At 45.8% G+C, this 22,883-nt stretch overlaps 1 protein-coding gene across 1 annotated transcript; it reads left to right on the forward strand.

Annotated features, from left to right (window-relative positions):
- Positions 1-719: 719 nt before the first annotated feature.
- Positions 720-22,197, forward strand: LOC112178383 (probable metal-nicotianamine transporter YSL6). The gene is made up of 8 exons (XM_040511587.1): positions 720-728; positions 1,141-1,375; positions 1,693-1,749; positions 17,623-17,720; positions 17,917-18,054; positions 18,290-18,479; positions 18,581-18,713; positions 21,907-22,197. Exons 2-8 carry the CDS (start codon positions 1,142-1,144, stop codon positions 22,029-22,031), a joined length of 975 nt encoding a protein of 324 aa, XP_040367521.1. The 5' UTR covers positions 720-728; position 1,141; the 3' UTR covers positions 22,032-22,197.
- The last annotated feature ends 686 nt before the right edge of the window (positions 22,198-22,883 follow it).

A 22,883-nucleotide genomic window follows, 5' to 3' on the forward strand; every position in this document is an offset into this window, starting at 1 on the left:
TTGGTTTGGTACTGGAAAAAGGTTGGATTGTTTTTTCGTTTTTATTTTTTTTTCATGTATGTTGCTATTTTGATTGTTTACTTGTAAATTTCTTAAGTAGAACTGAAAATGAAAATGAACCTTTTGCTTGCTTAGAAAATCCAAAACAGAGTTTTTGTTTGGGGAACAGGGAGAGTGGAGTCTGTGGAAGGTGGTGATTTGGGAATGACGAGAATGAATTTCAGTCACAGAAGGCAAATCTACAGCAATGTCTAGAATATGCATGTCACCATGTACTATCAGAAATGTAAGCAACTGAGTTGGGATTCACATTTAGACATAGTTCCATCTTCATTACACAAAATAGAAGTGAAGTGAAGTAACAGACTTTATTACTTAGTAGGACAGAAAAATAAAATATAACCAAACGTGGATAGATCTAAAGCAGCTAAAGTTTTCCCTAAATAATCCGAAACACAGACCCTTGCTTGTTGTTTCTTCTTGCTTGGTCTACTTGGGTCAGTTGATATTTTCATTTGTGATGAAATCCCATGTTGGACATTCAATCAAAGATTGTAGCTTTGGGGTTGGTGGTGGATTGTGATTGGTGGGTTTGATTTGAAATGTGTTTTTACAGGTGTATAGCTTAGTTGATTGGGTATGCTGGGATTAATTACAGCTCTCCTACTCTTGGCACGGCTATGTCAACCTTATTCCAGCTTTCACTTTTGTACTGCAGTTATATTCAGGTTTTGCCCTCCTCTTATGTCTTTGGTGTAAAATGTTGTAGCTTGCTTTTCTATTCTATTAGGAAAATTGAGCATACATTGGAAGAAACCTTCATGGAGATTGAGAATCAAGGTTATTTTCTTGTTTTGGAATGTGATCATCACAGTTGTTTTATCTTGTTAATGTGTTTTAGATTAGTTTTATGGAAGATTTGGTTTTAGTGTGTTGTATGCATGACATTTCGGACATTGTAGTATGCTCTTAAATTTTTGTTTAGAAGAACTAGTGTAAATACGAAATAGTTCAGTTATCTTGTTATATTGTAGTATGCTGATGAGCTTTCTCTCATTCCAGATAAGAGTTCTGCAATGCATTTTTGAGTCACTTTCATAGTGCCATCCAATTCTAAATAATTCAATTGGGTGATTTCAGAATGGAAAAAATTGATCGGAGAAGCTGCAGTACCCTAGCTAAAACCTTGGGAACAATAGTTTCAATATCAGGGGCTTTCATTGTGACTCTTTACAAGGGACCCCCACAACTGATGACAGCCTCAGTTGATTTATTGTCTCACAATAAACTTTTCTTGCCACAGTCGAATTGGGTCATTGGAGGAATGCTCCTTGGGTTTTATTGTGTGGTGGCTGCAGCATTTCTTATCGTACAGGTGAAATCTGTAAAAGTTGATACCCTCATGAAACTGTCGAAGTTGAAAAATTATGATTATTTACTATACGTTTTCTGTATTTCAGGCATCAGTATTAAAAAAAATACCCAGTAGAGCTCAGTATAGTCTTTTACTATTGCTTCTTTGTGGCTATTCAATCTGTAGTGGTGTTGTGGTTTGTGGAAAGAGACTCAAGTGCTTGGGTCTTAAACCCTAAGTTAAGGTTGTTTGCGGTTTTATACTCAGTAAGTAGATAAGCTAAATTGACGTGATGCTCACTTTGAAACTTACTCAAACTCTTAGTGATACTATTGCAGGGAGTTTTTGGCTCAGCATTCCAGGTTGGACTTTTTAGTCTTGTTCCGCTTCGCAAGGTGTAGATACCTCTACTAGCAAGACTAGTTTGCTATCTCACCAAGCATAAGTAACACGCTCTTTGGGACACACACAAGCCATGGTGAGGCCCAACCGCTACTTGCATCTTGTAGCCCTATGTTCAAGCTACGCTACGGTATCCGGAAGTCGCAAATCCGTCACCGGGAAGCCACCTTTCCGGCCTTGCCAACATGCCCTCACAAATAGACTTTCTAGACTAGAAGTGGTGGTTGCTTGTCCCACATCGAAAACCATGTAAAGGAGATGGCTTCCTTCACCTATAAAAGGAATGCCTCCTCCCACTTAAACACAATCCAATCCCATTACATCTCTTGTAATCTTGTTAGGCCGCAAGGCTCAACACACTAGTGTAACATTCAAGTGGACGTAGTTTCCCGCTAAGGCTGGAAACGAACCACTATACTTCGCTTGTGTCATCCTCTCTCTCTCTCTCTCTCTCTACTTATCGTTAATTAGATCCCCAACGGATCAAAGCATTAACATTGGCGCCGTCTGTGGGAAGCCAACACAAAGGCTTCGTTGCCTACCACGAACTTTGACCCGAAAATGTCGAGTCGACGCTCATTCAACATCAAATTGGGGCCGGTCAACGCCCAACATGGCTGGTCAACGCCCGGCGGGGTCGGTCAACGCCCGTAGGCAAAGTCAACGCCCATCAAGGCTTGATCAACTTTTGGTCAACGCCCAACTCAAAAAAAGGTCAACGCTGAACTATTCACTTGGTCAATGCCAACTACAAAAAAAAAAAAAAAAATTGGCGGCAAACTTCTCTGGGCACCCCTCCCTTTTTCAACTTTTCCCGCCAGTTCCTATGTCTCCGTCAAAGCTCCAGTTCTGCCGGACCCAACTGCTGCTCCCTCCGCTAGCCAGCTCTGATCCGCCGAACAGCTCCGCCCAACTCCTCAGCATCGCCCCTGCTCCGCAAACGGCTCAGTCGGATAGCTTCTCCGCTCCGCCCACTACGGAGCCTCCGCTGAACAGTGCACGTTCCTGCTGCAACTCCGCTGCAAACTACTACAGCAGGCTCCGCTGGACTGCACCACGGCAATCCTCCGCTGGCTTATCCGTTCCGCCGGTCTCCGCTGGGAAACTTCCAGCTCCAAAGAGGCACAGCTAGGCTCCGCCGGCGCCGGTCCGCTTGGCGTCATCCGCCACCGCTGACCAAGGCTCGTTCCACTACCCATCCTCTGCTAGGCCTGCCATCCATGTCCCGCTGGTCTCCACTGCTGGATTTCACCGCTGAACATCCCCCACGAGTCTCCGCCGAACTATCAATCTCCGCTGAGCTATAAGTGTCGAGCCTCCGCCGGACTGCACCACCGGACAGCCTCCGCCGAACTTCACTTCCCCTAAGTAACGCTCTACTACCACTACCCCGAGCCTCCTCCGCTGGGAACGTCCGCTGAACCCCATCTCCACGATCCTCATCTCGGAGCTGCGACCACTACTGCCCAGTGAGCACGCTAGAGCCTCACACCATTCCCTCCGTTAGGTACCCTAGCGGCCAGCACCCGCCAACAAGGCTAACCAACAACCCCAGCGGAGCCGGCCTCCTCCGCCAACTGTCAGCGGCTATCTGACCGCTAGCCACACCCCGCTAGCATAGCTCCGCCGACAAGATCTCATCTGAACAATCTCCGCTGAGCTCCAGGTCACCGCCGGGCACCTAATCCTCCGCTTCGCTAGCCATATATCCTCCTCTATGCACCGCATATCAGTCCAAACAACCACCCAACAAAACATCTCTGCTTGACGGAATAATCTCATCCTCATAGCATCACCGCTAGCTGTCACCAGCGGCACCGCCAGCTGAAACCAACGGCACCGCCCAACTACAATCACAGCTGGGCAACCTCATCTGGACAACGTCAACTCTGGGCACTCACAGACCAAACGAGCTAAGTCTCCTGCTGCTCTGTACTTGCATTATCTTTATTGATAGGCAGGGACTGAAATCCCAATTGCACACCACGTGCTTCCATGTGAAACTGCATGGCTGGTTTAGTGCCACGTATTGCATGATATCTGCTAAAAACTCTCTCCCTTTTAAGCTATCGGCTCATTTATATGGATATATAGAAAAATCTGGTTTACTACCACATGCATGTTTCTGTTTTACGAATAAAAAATGGTGAGTGCACCATGACACATACCACGCTAGACATCATGATATGCTAACCATAGAAAACATAATTAGGTAGCACGTGGCCTTGATTTCTCTTAGCTCAAGTGCAGACATCAACTTTATTTGACTAAACTATGTTCCAAATATGCATGTACACTTGCCTAGACTATCTGGGCTATATCATGGGCACCGACAATATACCTATATAGCTACACATTGTACTTGCTCGTCCCCCCGCAAAGTTTCGTATACACGTTTAATCGATACTTGGCTCGTTTGCCTCCATGATGCATATACTCAAATCATTTGTCTATCCTATCAAAGTACATATGCAAAACACACATGCAAATTATTGGTGTCGATTTTACAAATCCACATATTAATCATTTATTTTGTTTCAAGGGAATTCAACTATTTCTATTGAGCATTCAACCGTAACTACGAGTTGACGGACATTATCGGAGTGCTTTATCCGCCACAAGCAATGGACCGTCATGCTCGGCCAACTCCGCTAGCCTCCAAATCGGCATAAGATAAGTCACTACATCTTATCTCTTACGCTCTTGCAATTAGAGCCTTTGCCATGACTATACATGTCTCCATCACCCTTAAGCATGCCTACAAAATGTTATTAGCAACTTTACTACAAGTACATGCTATACACATATGCCATGCCACTACTTAATTGCAACTCAATTAAATAAACATGCGACACTTAAACAAAATATTATTACTTGCTCTATGTGTTTATCATTTTTTCATAGACCAACCGCAAAGCGGTAAGGCAACGCCTCATAATGACAATGACCGCTATGCGGCATTGCAGTCAAGTTTCTCCTCCGAGAAATAGTAAAGGGACTAGTTAACACGGCCTACGGTAGCCATTGATCCGGCAGTTAACCCCGACGCTTGGGTACCAAAGATTGGGCTCGCTACCCAACACCCTCTGCTCCGCGCAGCTCCCCTCATCAAACAATTTTCCGACCATCCGGAGGTCTATAGCCAGGAGTGGGGGACTCCTCGCAGGGCCTGGTAGGGGCCCACCCGAAAGGGCAAAAGCATTCGCTCCAACCAATTCTAATGGACGACGCACTCGCACTAATTATGCTTGATATACTGCACAAAGCTACGCTTTGGTATTAACCCGCAAGAACACCCTCCTTGACTGGGGACTTCGGGGACTTGTACATACAGCCCAGCATAATTAGCAACGGTCACGCTCATGCCTCAAGGCATCACCTTCGAGCTACCCGTTAAAGCCTCAGCGGCAACCGCCACGCTTTCGCGCTCGTGCCTCAGCGGCACCGCCGAGCTCTCACGCTCTCGCCGTAGCGGTACCACCGAGCTGTCATGCTCACGAGCTTCCGCTCACGCCTTCGTGGCACCCCCGAGCTTCCGCTCATGCCTTCCCGGCAACCCTCGAGCTTCCGCTCATGCCTTCCCGGCACCCACGAGCTTCCGCTCACGCCTTCGCGGCACCCCCGAGCTTCCGCTCATGGCTTCCATGCAACCCCCGAGCTTCCGCTCATGCCTTCCCGGCACCCATAAGCTTCCGCTCATGCCTTCCCGGCACCCATGAGCTTCCGCTCATGCCTTCCCGGCACCCACGAGCTTCCGCTTACGCCTTCGCGGCACCCCTGAGCTTCCGCTCACGCCTTCCCGGCAACCCCCGAGCTTCCGCTCATGCCTTCCCGGCACCCCCGAGCTTCCCGCTCATGCCTTCCCGACAACCCACTAGCTTTCGCTCATACCTTCCCGGTACCCCCGAGCTTCCCGCTCATGCCTTCCCGGCAACCCACGAGCTTCCCGCTCATGCCTTCCCAGCAACCCTAAGTTTTCCGCTCATGCCTGCCCGGCAATCCTCGAGCTTTACACTCATGTCTACTCGACACACCACACGTTAATGGAACATTGAATTCTTCTACCATTTGTCGCTTGCGACAAATTGAATTCTTTTCGCGTTCCATTAATACGAGCGACAACCAAACAAACACAACCGTACACGCGGTCATCGTTCACGAATTACAAACGCTTACCTTCGTAGCGCTCATATAACTTACATTTATCATATGCAATCCATATGCTCACACGACCATACGCGCTCTCGAATTTGTACGTCATAAGCGATCGTTCTCGGTGCCATTCGCTTGTATACATCAACATGTATCACGCACCCCGTACGTTCATATATGCCAACGCATATCGGTGCAACTCACATTTGTTGCCCAATGCAACAAGCATCCTACATATGTTTGTTTTTTGTCTTTGTTTTGCAGGTTAACGAGTCCCTTCTTGCTTACGGAGTTCGGGGACTTGTAGGGGCTCCGTGCCGCCCGGTTACTTATGCTTGATGACTTCATGATTATAACTCCCCAACCAAGAAGCTCCTCTTACTTGGGGACTTCGGGGACTTGTAGATACCTCTACTAGCAAGACTAGTTTGCTATCTCACCAAGCATAAGTAACACGCTCTTTGGGACACACACAAGCCATGGTGAGGCCCAACCGCTACTTGCATCTTGTAGCCCTATGTTCAAGCTACGCTACGGTATCCGGAAGTCGCAAATCCGTCACCGGGAAGCCACCTTTCCGGCCTTGCCAACATGCCCTCACAAATAGACTTTCTAGACTAGAAGTGGTGGTTGCTTGTCCCACATCGAAAACCATGTAAAGGAGATGGCTTCCTTCACCTATAAAAGGAATGCCTCCTCCCACTTAAACACAACCCAATCCCATTACATCTCTTGTAATCTTGTTAGGCCGCAAGGCTCAACACACTAGTGTAACATTCAAGTGGACGTAGTTTCCCGCTAAGGCGGGAAACGAACCACTATACTTCGCTTGTGTCATCCTCTCTCTCTCTCTCTCTACTTATCGTTAATTAGATCCCCAACGGATCAAAGCATTAACACAAGGTAACTACTTCCACTGTGGTTTGTTCAATCTTCCAACAAAGTTGGGTGTTTTGTTCTTCTATGTTGTAGTTGCTGTGTTCCTATTAGTTGCTTGTTAGCTTCCATGGTTCTACCTTTTGCAATGTCTTTTTAGTTTGCGATAGATGTGGCTGTTCAATTTATATACCTAAGTAATTATGTTAACCTTTCAGAGGAACTATTGTCTCTTATTGTACATACTGGAGAGTCTCAACTAAGTTTGGCACTATCGGCTGGGCCCCATCGGTACTCCCAGGTACTATGCCATGGGCCGGGTTCACGACCCACCATGGAGGGCCTTACATGGGATGCCACCCCGGACACCCAGGGCCCGGGGCAAGGCCAGCACAGCCCATCTATACACAACAAGAGGGCTGTTATGACATCAGAAGAACCTGTGTCCCACATCGAGGATAAGGGAGACTCCTTTCCTATACTCGAATATAAAGACATTAGCACAACCACCTTCAACAGGTAATAACTCCCTTATCCACAATTTAATCTCTACACATCTATTAGTTTCTCACTCAGGCATCTGAGAGGTATAAACCGTCCGGTACTGTTTATCCCTCTAACGTTGTGTTCTTGATACAGGATACGGGAGTTGGATCGGTACCCCAGACGGTATAGCATTCTGTGTAAGGTACCCAGTGAAAGCCACCAGAAACATTGGCGCGCCAGATAGGGGGTGAATCATGAATGAGCCAGAAGTGGCAGGAGAGGGTAGAAGTGTCGCCCGGGCACTGATATTCTCTCCGGGAACTTCGTCAGCAGAAGCGCCAAGTGTTCAAGGAGAAATGCATGGTCTCGGATCCTTGGACCCGATAGTCCCGGATCAAGTGACTCTAGTATCGGAGTTAGAGTCTATGCGAGCTGAGATCGCAGCCTTCAGGGAACAATCTAGGATCGATCGGGAACAACGGAGTACAGATAGGGAAACAAACCGCCTTGCGCAACAGAGAATGCAGGATTTGGAAGATGAAAACACAGCGCTGGCCCGAGCACTGGACAGGAGGCACCAGCACAACGAGGCACTCACCCAGGCCCTGGCTAGAGCATCCCAGCTAGCAGCAGTCGTGAACACTGCCCTGATAACAGGAGACACCAGCACCGCACCAGCACCTCCAACGAAGGGCAGTCAACGGATAATCCAGATACTGGTTGACTTATTCCCAGAAAGCTTAAGGCATCTGCCACCACCACCGTTACCACAGCCAGTTCATAATATCCCACCGGTAACCAACGCAAACACTGCATTACTCGTGCAAATGAGCAACTCTCTACATGCCCTGCAGGCAAGGGTACTGGCCACAGAAAATAGAGACACCTGGAGAGCTATGACCACTTACGAGGACCGCCCGGGCCCTTTCACCCAACAGGTCAGAGGAGCCATTCGAGCGAATACATCGAAACCACTGAAGATTGACTATACGGGAGTTGGAGACCCCTACCAGCATCTATAGGCTTTCCGATCGCAAACAAGCGCCAAGGGATATACGGACGAAGTGTGTTGTAATATGTTCCAGGAGACCTTGTCAGGGGAGGCTTTGAGTTGGTTCTACGAACTGCCGGTCGGTTCTGTAGGGAATTTTAAGGAGTTAGCTGACAAATTTGTCACTCGATTCATCTTACGCACTGATGGGATACACACACCTAAGGGCCTGTTAAAAGTCCAGCAAGGAGAAGATGAAACTCTGAAGTCTTTTGTAATTGATGGCAGGCGGCCACCGCTAAGTGCCGGGACCTTAATAAGGAACTGGCTGAGCTAGCTTTCAGGAGGGGCTTAAGGCGCGGAGAATTTCTCTACGGGATCAACCATAATCCTCCAGCTAATTACGACAAGCTGATGGCCACTGCCATCAGACACGCCCAGGCCGAATTCGAAACATACAGGGACACCCCCAGACCAGAGCTAAGATTGTCCGCACCGGCCTCGACGGTCAGGGATGAGCCACGAAAGAGGGAGTGGGTCCATAGTCATGATAGGTCACCCCATACCTCGAACAAAAGAAGCAAGGAGTCCTCATCCAAGTCTAACAGTTACGGGACCGCTCACCCCCACCGGGAACCGAGGGTACAGCAGGCCTCGCGGACACCACCGCCACCCTGGTATGAAGTATTCACGATCCTCAACGCTTCATACGAGACTATTTGGAACGAAAACAGAGATGAGATACCGGGACCACCCCCAAGGAAGTTCCCGAAAAGTAAACTTACCCAGCAGGATACCGGAAAATTCTGCACTTATCATGAGGATGCCGGACACAATACCAATCTCTGCGTTGCTTTAAAAAATACAGTCGAGTCCCTCATCCAGAGGGGCAAGCTTCAACGATACCTACCTGCCAAGAAGATAGGAGCTGTAGACGTGTACGGCCAGATCTTCACGATCCACGGTGGGGGCCCGAAAGAGTTGCCTCCCCAGGGGAAGAAACGAAATTCTAGTTTCGGCCGTCCGGCAGTTTTCAACTTCCACAAGGCCCCGCAGCAAGACGGTGGCACCGGGTGGACATCGGTGACATTCCTGCAGGAGGAGGAAGCCGATCTGAAGATGCCCCATGATGATCCCTTCCTAATCACACTCCAAATGGACAACTATATAATGTCCCGGGTGCTCATAGACACCGGGGCCTCAGTTAGCGTATTATTTCGCGATGCATACAAAGCTTTGAACAGAGGAAGAGCCAAGCTGTCACAAGATAATGAGCCCCTCATTAGTTTTTCAGGAGATATCGTCCAACCACTCGGATCAGATTACCTATCGATCACGATAGGCGAAAGTCCAAATTGTTCAACCATCAAAACAGAGTTCATCGTAGTGGACTGCGTCTCGTCCTATAATGCTATCCTAGGCCGGCCGGCACTCTGCCGTCTGAAAACGTTCATAGCAGGTCACATGCTGATGATGAAAGTGCCGACCCCGACCGGCACTGCTACGATCCGGGGTGATCAGGCCGCCGCGAGGAAATGCTATTCTCTAACTGTATCTCGCGGTAAGGGAAAGTCTGAAATGTTGCACGTAGCTACGAACCCTCTGATGGACAGGTACGAGGATCCCAGAGATGATACCGGTTCAGACGAAGAATGGCCCGGTGCCGTAGAAGACATTGAAGAGGTGGTGCTATCAGAGCAGTTCCCGGACAGGACTGTTAGGATAGGTACTAGGCTGTCCCCGGTTGTTAGGGAAGGGTTGATCTCGTTTCTCCGTTCCAATGCATCCGTATTCGCCTGGTCGTATGAGGACATGCCCAGTATACTGACGGAGATAGCCACGCACAATCTTAGTATTGTTCCTTACTCGACACCGGTAAGACAAAAACGAAGGGCCTTCACACACGATAAGTACCGGGCCATCAACTTTGTCAGGGAAGTAACATACCCCCGGTGGTTGGCCAACGTGGTCATGGTACCAAAGAAATCTCCGGGATCGTGGCGCATGTGTGTGGACTACATGAACCTCAACCGAGCGTGCCCCAAGGATAGCTTCCCGCTCCCGCGAATTGACCAATTAATCGACTCCATTGCTGGGTACCGGTTACTCAGTTTCATGGATGCGTTCAGTGGATACAACCAAATTCGAATGAACCCAGCAGACGAGGAGCACACTGCCTTTACCACAGACAAAGGTCTCTATTGCTACCAAGTCATGCTTTTTGGGTTAAAGAACGCAGGTGCCACTTATCAGCGACTTGTCAACTCCATGTTTGAGGAAGTTATCGGTACTATCATGGAGGTATACGTGGACGACATGCTGGTAAAAAGTTTAACTTCGGAGGATCATGTATCCAACTTATCAATCGTCTTCACCATCATATTGCGCAATGGTATGCGGCTTAACCCACAGAAGTGCATCTTCGGGGTCGAGGTAGGAAAATTTCTTGGGTACATCATTAGCCACAGGGGAATTGAGGCCAATCCGGAGAAGGTACAGGCTATTTTAGACATGGTATCCCCAACATACCGGAACGAGGTCCAATCTCTTACTGGTAACGTCGCCACCCTATCAAGGTTCATCTCCAGGCTGACGGACAAGTGTACTCCTTTTTTCAAATTGCTAAAAACCCAGCACGTCGAGGTAATATCCTGGACAACGGAACACGAGGCTGCTTTTCTTGGCCTGAAGGCATACTTGTCAGAGGTACCTCTACTCTACAAACCGGTTCCAGGAGAAATGCTCTACATATATCTGGCGGCATCATCAACAGCTGTGAGCTCAGTTCTGATTAGGAAGGACTCCGATTGCGAGTACCCAGTGTACTATGCTGGGAAAGGTTACACTGGCGCAGAATCCAGGTACCCGGACATTGAAAAAGTGGCACTAGTTCTCCTGGTATCAGCCCGGAAGCTCAGACATTACTTCCAAGCACACTCAATCACCGTTTACACTAATCACCTGTTGAGGCAGGTTTTGCAGAAACTAGAGACATCGGGCCGGTTAATTAAATGGGCCATCGAGCTTGGGGAGTTCGATATCAAGTACCAGCCCGGGACAGCTATTAAGGGCCAGGCAGCAGCAGATTTTATTTCCGAGTCAATTCCCTCCCATAACCCACCCCTGGAATCACCTGAACCGCTAACCCCAGTTCCACCTCCCCCAGACACTTGGCGATTATACGTTGATGGCGCGTCTAACAAGAAAACCAGTGGAGCCGGTATCCTGCTAATTAGCCCGGACGATCAAGTATACGAATACGCCCTCAAATTTGCCTTCAAAGCATCCAACAATGCCGCAGAGTATGAGGCACTTATAGCAGGTCTGCAGATCGCCCGGGAACTGGGGGTGTAACACCTTAGTATCTTCAGTGATTCTCAGTTGGTCGTAAAACAGGTCAGCGGTAACTTCGAGGCAAAGGAGCCCCACATGTCCTCCTACAAGGCCTTGGCCCGGGCATTAGTTCAGAGGTTCACCTCCTACATTTTTACCCAAATACCGAGGGCAGAAAACGACAAGGCAGACGCCCTTGCAAAGCTCGCATCAACTTCTCCAAGCCCTACCTATGGGGCCACCAAGGTCGAAATACTCGCTGGACCTAGCACATCTAAGACGATGTCAGAAATATTTGCGGTGGATCACACAGCTTCATGGATGGACCCAATTTTGAAATACATGGTCGACAGCCTAGCACCGGATGATAAGATCGAGGCCAGAAGACTACAGCTAAGGTCAGCTCGATACACGATCATGCATGGCAAACTGTATAGAATAGGGCATTGCTTTCCCAACCTGAAGTGTGTAACACCGGAGGAAGGTCACAAAATAATGAAGGACATTCACGCTGGTGTATGCGGTAACCATGCCGGAGCCCGATCCCTTGCACACAAGACCCTAAGGGCAGGATATTTCTGGCCAACCATGTCGGCCCTGGCCCAAACAATATCCAGTTCGTGCCACAAATGCCAAATGTATGCAAATATCCCAAGGGCACCACCCATCGCCCTTTCCATCCTCCTTGCACCATGGCCGTTCTGTCAGTGTGGTTTGGACTTGATTGGTAAACTTCCCACAGCAGTGGGATAGTTCAAATACGCCATCGTTGCCGTGGACTACCAAACAAAGTGGGTAGAGGCAGAACCTCTCGTCGCCATCACCACGGAAAAGGTCAAAAGCTTCCTATGGAAGAACATCTACTGCAGGTTCGGAGTCCCGGATACCATAGTCACGGACAATGGTACCCAGTTTGACAATGATGAGTTGAGGGCCTACACACAGAACATGGGCACTAAGATTCTCTATGCTTCCCCGGCTCACCCCCAGACCAACGGTCAGGTCGAAGCTGTCAACAAGATAATCAAGAAAATACTGAAAAAGAAGCTTGCCAAGGGTCTTTGGGCTGCTAAACTCCCGGAGGTGTTGTGGGCTATCAGGACCACGGCAACGGAGGCCACCGGAGAGACCCCTTTCTGCATGGCTTTCGGATCAGAAGCGGTACTCCCTATTGAAACACAAATCCAGAGTCCCCGGATCGAATACTTCGATGCGGGTACCAACTCAGAAGGCCTACACCTTGATGCTGATTTACTCGAGGAACGAAGGGATGTGGCACACATGCATAACTTGGCAAACAAGCGGAGGATAGCTCGTTATTACGATGCCAAGGTACAATCCCGGACACTGAAGTTGGGGGACTGGGTCATGAAGCAGGTCTACCCAGAGTCCCGGGGACTGGATCCATCCTGGACAGGCCCTTACGAGATCATTGAAGAGGTAGGCCCCGCAACCTTTTTCATCCGGGACATGAACGGGGTCGTTTCCAGGCATCCATGGAATACCCAGTGCCTGCGGTACTATTACAAGTAGCTCCGGGAGCATCTTGTCCTAGCTTTTGCTTTTTGAACATACAGCTATGGCAAGCTACCCATCGGGTACTCATTCTGTATTTAACCACCATGTGGTATTTGAATGGAAAAATGAATTATTCAGACCATTTCTAGCATTTTTTTTACCTACCCCGGATATTCCCGGACATAGCTATTGTCAGTTACTCTATTCCAGTAATAAGTGATGCAAACAAATGCTCAAGGTACGAAATCCTAGAAATTTTAATTCCTTTCCAATTCCCATTCAAAATCAAGAAGTTTCCATTCACAAAAAGCCTGGACTACCAGACAGAATTGGACAATTGTTCAAATGGATAAAATTTCAAAAAAAAAAAATTTTATTTACAACCACTGGCCACCGGTACTCTGGTACCCACCGGCACCAGACTTGACCGCCACCTCCCGATCTTTCTTCTTTTTCTCCAGGAGACCCCGCCTGAATTTAGCTTAATCCAAGTATCCGGCCGCCACCCACTCCTTAAACTTCATGATGACAGCCTTATCTTGGGCAGCAGTTAGCATAGAGATGAGCTCTTCGGAGGACTTGTACTCCTCCACGGCCTCGTGCCTCTCCGCGGGAAGGCGATCCTCCAGGTGGTCTGCCTTCTCCTTCCATGACACGGCAGACTCTGTAGCTTTTTTCTCGGAGTCCAGAGCGTTTTTCACCTCTTCCCGCGCCTCAGAGAGTTCACCCTCAAGGTCCGCGATCCGCTGCTTAGCCGCGGCCATCTCAGTCTTCAGTGAGTCTCACTCCTTCTCCAGCTTGGCCTTCTTGCCATGAAGATACTTCACCTGCCCGGAGAGATTGCTAACCTCCTCCTTCAGATGAGTATCTTCCTCACTGGCGTCAATCGCGTACACATTGAAGAGTGCCTGCAAATACACCGATTAAAAGGTATATAACAATAAAAATCCATCACAGAGAATGAAACAAGACGTACCCGCATCATGGATTCCCGGGCAAGACGGCGATTTTCTTGGGGTGTATTGTCCTTGGCCCGCACCCGGTCAAGGTCAATGTCCTTCAAGTAACCAAGCATGGACCGCACGAACTTTTCATCGGCAACCCCGTACTCACTCAACAGCTGCTTGATGGGCTTCTTGGGGATTACAGGAATGGCAGGAGACAATCAGCCAAGCGAAGGCGACGACTCTGGTCCCGGGTGATCTTTCTTTTGCCTCTTCGCACCGAAACCCTGAACATCCTGGCCAGTATACGTCACCTCCTGCTTATCACTTCGATGCCGGTGCCTATGGGATCTCTTCTTCTCACCAGGAAGCAATGCCTCATCGCTCCCAATGGAGCGAGAGGAAATAGGCACGGGGGCCGGTACCTTTCCCATCCCGGTATCATCTATCGTGATAACGTCGGCCAAAGAGGGCTGCACGACGTGGGTCACGGGAGCGTCAGGATCAGGTTCACCATATCCCTCATCTGTGATCTCCAGTAGGGTCTCTTCAACGGACCGACTTGTACCTTTCGACCCTAGGTTGACATCGATGTGAAGGGCGTCTTCCCCCTGGCCCATCAGCATATCCATCAACTGGGCATCATCCATTCTGTCCTCCTCTTTGCCTTTCTGGGGTTTCCTCTTCGGCGCTTTCACTGCAATCAGTTCCAAGATTAGTCGAAGGTAATAAGGACGAGCGACAAAAAAAAAAAAAAAAATGTAATATTTTAAACCCTTACCGGGGAGCCACCCTAGCCCTAGCCTATAAAGTATAGAATGCCGGATGAATCTATAAGAGCTCCTCTCTTTCTCTGACCAAACGGCATATACCCGGGCTATCCTCTTCCTTTCTACTTCGGATAGAGTATAGGACTGGTCCCCGATAGCTTGGAAGGGACCGGTCAGCTGCCACTTCTTATTTTTAATTTGCCACCACCCCCCCAGCTAGGAATACTTTGTTCCTCCACCTTTTGCTCATCGAGGAAGGCATGTTGGTAACTAGTGGTTTGTAATCCCTAGCGGCAAATGTAACCGTACCCGCACAAGACAGCTTCCTTGAGTACAGTACCCGGTGTACCGCGTGGAATTCAATTATTGAAGGCCACCCTTGTTGGCACAAGTCCCACATGGCCATCATACTGTATATTTGAAAAATGGCATTCGGGGTCAACTGCCCCGGTGACAGGTTCAGCATCCGCAACAAATACTGTAGGCACCGGGGCAGCGGTAGCGATAACCCTTGGTGGAACTGATTCTCGTGCAGCGCCACCCACCCCGGGGCAGGATTCGCGGCCATCTCTCCATCCCTGAGAGGCCTAAGCTCCACCGCGTCCTGTATTACCCACTTCAGTCGCATGTCGATTATCTCCTTAATCGTCATACTTCTCCCCGGTTCGTCGCACACGGTCCCATCCGCTAGTGTATACCTCGACTTCGGTATGCCCTCGGGAATGGCCATGGTGACTACCGGGGCCTCCGCAGATCCACCCTCGCTCTCACCCTCGTCGGACTCCCCACTGCTCTCTGAGAACACCCCAGTCGAGGATCCCGTGTTCTCTGCTAATTGATCTACTCGGCCTAAGTACCGATCGATATCCACTTCAGCTTGCCTGGCAGAAGACTGGTACGACGATCCCGTATCCCCACCCCTGGCTTCTGATTCCATCCTAACTACGGTACCGGGGACCTCAAATCTCGCTATATCTAGAACCAGAAGCACAAGGGTTAGCCTATCAAAAACCCAGAAATTCCCAGAAATTCAACCAAAACCCAGAAATTCCCAAAAATTCAACCAAAACCACGACCATTTTGAAGCACAGATTACTCCCCACTTCAAAGCAAAACCCAGAGAATGGAACAAACCCAAAAATCTAAAACAAAAAGTTAACCACACACTAGTATTGTTCGTGTTCTGTCTATGCAAACAAGAGGACCAAACACAAACAGAAAACATCCATGGCAGAAGCAGAAACAATAGACCTAGCAAAATCATACAAGCAGAGCGAGAGATCTAACCTCTTCTTTGGCAGACGATCGATCTATCACTCCACAAGCACGCACACTTCTCCCTTGGCTCTCCCCTTTTTTCCCCTCTGCAAATCTTCGAAGTCTTCTGAATTTTTCACGAAAGTGAGGGAAAACAATTGGTTTCCCTCTTAAATTCAATCTCCAATGCATCAGGGCCGTCCAAACCGAAAAGCCCTCAACCATAGGATCGCTACATGTGTCCCAAGCCTCCCCATTTCTCGAGCTTTGGCAGGCGAAAGGACGGGCATTTATTGCACAACCCAGTCTGCTCCATGTGGCCGACATGCACCGCCTACCCCATCGGGTATCAGGACCAAGTCCTCTCTCTACCCCATTGGGTACCGGAGGCTCAAAAATTTCCTACCCCATCGGGTATCAGGGCCAAGTCCTCTCTCTACCCCATTGGGTACCGGAGGCTCAAAAATTTCCTACCCCATCGGGTATCAGGGCCAAGTCCTCTCTCTACCCCACTGGGTACCGGAGGCTCAAAATTTCCTACCCCATCGGGTATCAGGGCCAAGTCCTCTCTCTACCCCATTGGGTACCGGAGGCTCAAAATTTCCTAACCCATCGGGTATCAGGGCCAAGTCCTCTCTCTACCCCATTGGGTACCGGAGGCTCAAAATTTCCTACCCCATCGGGTATCAGGGCCAAGTCCTATCTCTACCCCATTGGGTACCGGAGGCTCAAAATTTTCTACCCCATCGGGTATCAGAGCCAGGTCCTCTCTCAACCCTCGTCCTGTCCCAGGGCGTAGGTGGCTTTTACCTACAGCGTAGCCCGCTCAAGATTTCTCTTATGCGGGAACTTGGGGGACTACCTATAGGCACACCAGTGCCAAACCTAGAGATAGAATAATAATAAGTCCCCACCCAAGAAACATCTTGAACGGGAACTTGGGGGACTTGTACATACTGGGGAGTCTCAACTAAGTTTGGCACTATCGGCTGGGCCCCATCGGTACTCCCAGGTACTATGCCATGGGCCGGGTTCACGACCCACCATGGAGGGCCTCACATGGAATGCCACCCCGGACACCCAGGGCCCTGGGCAAGGCCAGCACAGCCCATCTATACACAACAAGAGGGCTGATATGACATCAGAAGAACCTGTGTCCCACATCGAGGATAGGGGAGACTCCTTTCCTATACTCGAATATAAAGACATTAGCACAACCACCTTCAACAGGTAATAACTCCCTTATCCACAATTTAATCTCTACACATCTATTAGTTTCTCACTCAGGCATCTGAGAGGTATAAACCGTCCGGTACGGTTTATCCCTCTAACATTGTGTTCTTGATACAGGATACGAGAGTTGGATCGGTACCCCAGACGGTATAGCATTTTGTGTGAGGTACCCGGTGAAAGCCACCAGAAACACTCATTTTGTAAGGCATTGGCCACGCCATTTTTAAGACTCTTAAAGTTTGACATGCCTGTTAGCCATTCGTTGTAGTTGAAAGCATCCTCACTTGTATATGCTTCTGAAATCAGGTTATGGTTATGTATTACAAACTTACATACCCCAGTGGGACTGCCACAACAATGTTGATCAATAGCTTTCACACTAAAAGTGATGCAGAGCTTGCCGGGTAAACTCTATGTCTCAACTTCATGAAATGCCACCACTGAAACTGGTCATTCTTTCCCCTTCAAAAAAAAAAGATTTAATATCCTAAGCCCTTTCTATCTGTTTTCATTCAAATAGAGGCCTGAGTTCAAAATGAATCATTTTTTATTTTTTTTACTTTTTTTGCACTGAATATATATGTACTCTTTTTATTGCAGGAAGCAAGTGCAATGTCTTGGAAAGTATCTAAGCATGAGTTTAATTTGGAGCTGCTTTAAGTGGTTCTTCAGTGGTATTGGAGATTCATGTGGGTTTGACAACTTTCCTAGCCTTGGATTGACACTTTTTAAGAACACGTAAGTATCTTCTTTTTTTCTTTGTCTGATTCTTTTATTGAGTCTAATTCCCGTCCCTTTTCATCCCGTCCCTTCACCCCCCTGCAACACCATTTTCACCCCACTTAATTATAAGTTGAGGTAGCTAACACTACTTTGGTGGAGCCACTGGCGGTAGTTGGTGATGAGAAACAAAGGACTTTGTTTATGAATTAGAAGTAAAGCTGTCCGTATTTACATGTTTCGCTATGTGCAGGTTTTATTTCGACTTCAGTCCTACTTATGTCGGATGTGGTCTTATTTGCCCTTACATAGTCAACTGTTCAGTACTTCTTGGGGCTATCATATCATGGGGTTTCCTTTGGCCTCTCATATCCCAACATGCTGGGCATTGGTATCTAGCTGACCTTGGTAGCAATGATTTCAAAGGTCTTTATGGATATAAGGTATTGTGGAATCATTTTTGTTGGAGGCAACAATGTGGTCATTATAGCAATAATCTTGATTATATTTGAGGTTTGGCTCAATCCGTAATGTTTGTTTACAGGTCTTCATAGCTATTGCCCTTATTTTGGGGGATGGTCCATACAATTTGATCAAGATTATAGCCATTACTATCAAGGAAATATGCAATAAAAGTAGTAAACAGAGCAATCTTCCTTTGGTTAAAGAAAAGTTGGGTGAGTATTCATATGATGTCTAATATTCATGGATAATTTATTTGACACCCTTTAGTTCTTCACATTTAATCATATACGGAACGCATTAGTTCAGTGTTGAACTGCCCCCCCCCCCCCCCCCCCCTCTTCTTAGCTTGTAGTAGTTATCTAGTAATCTGGATTGAGTTGTGACGTAAGAGCATAACTGGCTTAAACATCATTGTCATTTAATATTGTTGTTGTAATTAGGAATGCTAAAGTAAATTATTTGACTTAAGAGTAGCACTCTATATGTATTTATTGCACAGGCATACTTGATACGTGCAAAAGCATTCGCCAATTTAAACCCTGAAAATGTCGAGCGTTAGTATAGGATAAGCAGGGATCGTTCTAAACCGGGGATTGAGGGTGCTTACATGTGAAACGAAAATAAGAAAAGAATATACAAATTTACACAACTATAAGAACACATACAAGTTCACACGAAAATTAGAGGAACAACAAAGTAAGAATTAGAAAGACATACATTTAACACAAAGTTAGAGAGCAAAAGTTATGAAGGAAACGAAATATACAACCTATATATACACTACAACTCAAAATAAAGAGAGAAATTAAGTTAGAAAAGGTTAGAAATCCTACTCCTACTTAAATACATTTTACAAGTCATAGTTATATTAGGAATCCATATACAACAAGGAATACTAGTCATACACTAATTAGGATTACTTAATTATTAAGAAAGCAAATTATTGACTAAGTCAAACAAGAAATACTAAGTCAAAACTAACTCTAACTACTTTCCCTAAAATTTAGGAACCTATCCCTTAAATTAAGGAGACCTAACAAACTCATAACAAACTCCTAAAAAAACACTAAAACTAAAAACAAACACATATTTACTATTCACGGAGACACTATTCACGAAATTAAAAACATTTATTTATTTTATTTTATTTTTATTTAACTAGGTTAACATGCTACCTAAAAATCTAAGTTAATTTTATTTATTTACACAAACAAGAAAACATAAAGATAGGGGGGTTTTTGAAGATTGAAAAACATAAAATTTCGAAAACATTAAAAGATTAAAAACAAGAAAACATTTTATTTACATAGGTGGGAAAAGAAGGATTTTCGAAGAACAACTTATCAAGAACCATTCAAGAACAACATATTCATGCATCCCTTTATCTTTCTTTTAATTACCATGGAAAGCTATCAACCAAGACACAAAAGATCAAAGCAACCCAATGTCCCTTTTAACTTTCTTCCTTAAGTCAAATTGAAAATCAAATCAATTTTATTTTGAAAAGTTCGATATCAATAATGAAAAATCCCGTTTTCAAATCATTAAGTTCAAGAAAGAATCAATAGACATGCAAATCCAAGGGCGTCAATACTCATCATCACATGCATAACCTGATTTCGACTCAAAGCAAGCCTTTACTACTTATTCGAATTAGAGTTACAAAGCATAACCTAATCACTAGCAAGTTACATGCAATTCTTCCTAATTGTTTGTCAGACTTTGAGAATCGTTAACATGTACTGAAGCATAAAACCAGATCAACAATCCATATATTCGGCAATTAATCAAGACAAAGGACACACAAACACATCAATCATGAAAAGAACATCAAAATTATACTTCGAAAACAGTTTTGTCACATCATAGTTTCGGTTTACACAACAGATTTTCCAAAGCAGAAATTCTAACTACAAGAAAGCAAAAACCGTGAAAATACATGATGAGATTATGGTGTGGACAACCCTTGATCACGTCCCAAGGTCCAAAGCAGATCCAAGATGGTGCACAAGTGAAGATCACGGCTAGGAAGGTGGATGGTCACGGCCTTTCTCCTTGAAGATTGCGAAACCTGAAAACTAGAGAGAACGAGTGAGAATACGAAATTGTGGAGAAAATTCTGTCACCTTGAAATGTCTAATACACAAGGTATTTATAGGAGAACGTCTCTAGGAACTCCCAATTCTTTTCTACTTGACTTCTCCAAGTTCTTGTTGATCTAGGACTTCTTTGACACAAAACAGATTTCCGGCAGGATTGACCTCAGTCCACTAAAATGACCATAACTTCTTCTAGAAAATAGATATTTCTGAGCTGTAAAAATCTCTGGAAACTAGACATCTGTAGCTTTCCAACCATATAAAGATCATAATTTTCTGAGCTCCGAGAGATTTTTGACACTCCGTTGAAGTTGACTGATCTGCACAGGCAGATTTCCGAATCTGTAATGGATTTGACTTTAAAGCATAACTTGTGTCCATTTGGGATTTCTTTGCCATCACATGCCTCTCACATGCCTTCCACGCCTATTCTGAAGTAGAAACGTCAAGAACTCCCTAGAACCTTCAAGAATCTCTTGGCAATTCCAATCCTTACTCAACAAGAAGTCCAAATTCCACATTGCTTTGTAATTCGAATCTCTTGTTGCTACCTATTCCATGTGCACGGCATATGATCTTCTTGAGTCTTCTAGATACTTCATGAATGTTCCATAGCTCTCCTAGTATGAGTAGAACTCCATATACAAGTAGGTTTCCTAGTTGAATACAAACTTCTTTTCTGCGATGCTTCTACACTCTTCCGGAACCTTCTTGAGTAATCCTTATCCAACAGGGACTCCTTATCACACTAGGATTCCTTATCTGAGTAGAATTGGGTTTCCTTGTCCAAGTAGAACTTCTAATTTCCGCGACTTAAGAGTTTGAATCCAAGTCAGCTTATGATTCCTACTCCAACTAGGATTCCTTTTCCTAGTCAAACTGGGAGAACTTCCATTTCTTCATTTTCTTTCCATTTCTGCGCCCTTTATGCCTTCCTTAGCCATTTTTGGACTTTGAGACTCCATTTTCACCTGTAAAACACTAACTAAGTTAAATTGATTAAGATAAAGGAAATAACTTAGCAAAATATAGGGTTTAATCATTATAAACGTCGCATTTTATGCTCCTATCAATACTGTGTGGTTTATTCTGCTAGATATAGATAAAGAGAACTTAAATTGAGTTCTGATAGTTGAGCCAAAACTAATTTTAATTTTAGGTCCTGAGTCAAGTTAATTGTTCAAGGCAGCTTTCATTGGTTAAATTATCTGATCAGTAACTTCTGAACTCTACATTTATTGTCTAGTTATTCTTTGTGGGAATGAATATGTTTTCTGCTGAAGATTAATAGTTGTTATGTGCTTAGCAGATGGTGAGAGTTCTGAAGTAACCCTGGAACAAAAAAAGAGGGATGAGGTATTTCTCAAGGATAGAATACCAAACTGGGTTGCCGGTTCTGGATATGTGGCCCTGGTTCGACAAACTACCTAAAGTAAAACCGCTTCCGTTAAGGCTTATACATGTGTTTAATTGGACATCTAGTATGTCGATATATGCCTTAATTCAATACTTTGAATAAATAGGGCGTACCTAAACAACCGGGTGAGGTTGAGTGTGGCTATTATGTTATGCGATACATGAAGGAAATTATAGAGGATGAGACGTACACTTTCATTTCCAACCAAGGTACGTATATGCATTATTATGAAGAACATTTTGGTTTAATTAAGTATTAGTTTGTTTAGCCCTATTGTGACTTATATGTTCTTTAATACATTTCTAGCGGGCGGTAAAGACGCGCAAATCATATAGCCAAGCTCAAATTGACGAGGTGCGCATTGAAGTGGTTGATTATATATAGAGTTGGGTGTAGGACTTGTGGCTACGAAGAAATTTTTGAGTAAGGCTAGCTAGTTTTTGCTTTGAAGGAAAGTTTGGTGTATATATGTAGAACTGATATAGTTAGTTGCTATTATGTTTATGGGCTAGCCTTTGTAGGTTTTGGGGTTTTGGTTTGTGAATTATGTAGAATCATGAATGAAGATGGGAAAATGAATGGAATGCCCTAATTTTTGGATGATATATGAGAAATGTATTTCTAGATCTTTTCCAACCACCAGCAGCTAGATGATTATTTGCACATCATTCTTATATATATGAACTGATGTATATAAATGGGAAACAAAACACTAATGTCAAAGAAAACGATGTCAATTCAGAGATTACAAATCAGTACCTAAAACTGAACTGATGTCTCATGATTATGAACATATCGAAATGTCACCCAAAAATCGATGTACACAAAACCAATGCACATCGATATCTAAACACCAAACCATTATC

The sequence above is a fragment of the Rosa chinensis genome, chromosome 7 (genome assembly GCF_002994745.2).
Source record: "Rosa chinensis cultivar Old Blush chromosome 7, RchiOBHm-V2, whole genome shotgun sequence".
In the NCBI taxonomy this organism is placed as follows: Eukaryota; Viridiplantae; Streptophyta; class Magnoliopsida; order Rosales; family Rosaceae; genus Rosa; species Rosa chinensis.

What these genes read in the sequence shown, in the direction of transcription:
- LOC112178383 (XM_040511587.1), top strand. Translation starts at nt 1,142, where the DNA reads ATGGAAAAAATTGATCGGAGAAGCTGCAGTACCCTAGCTAAAACCTTG. An exon ending in CAGCATTTCTTATCGTACAG is followed by an intron (nt 1,376 to 1,692) that starts GTGAAATCTGTA and finishes ATACTATTGCAG; the next exon opens with GGAGTTTTTGGCTCAGCATT. An exon ending in AGTGATGCAGAGCTTGCCGG is followed by an intron (nt 17,721 to 17,916) that starts GTAAACTCTATG and finishes TTTTTATTGCAG; the next exon opens with GAAGCAAGTGCAATGTCTTG.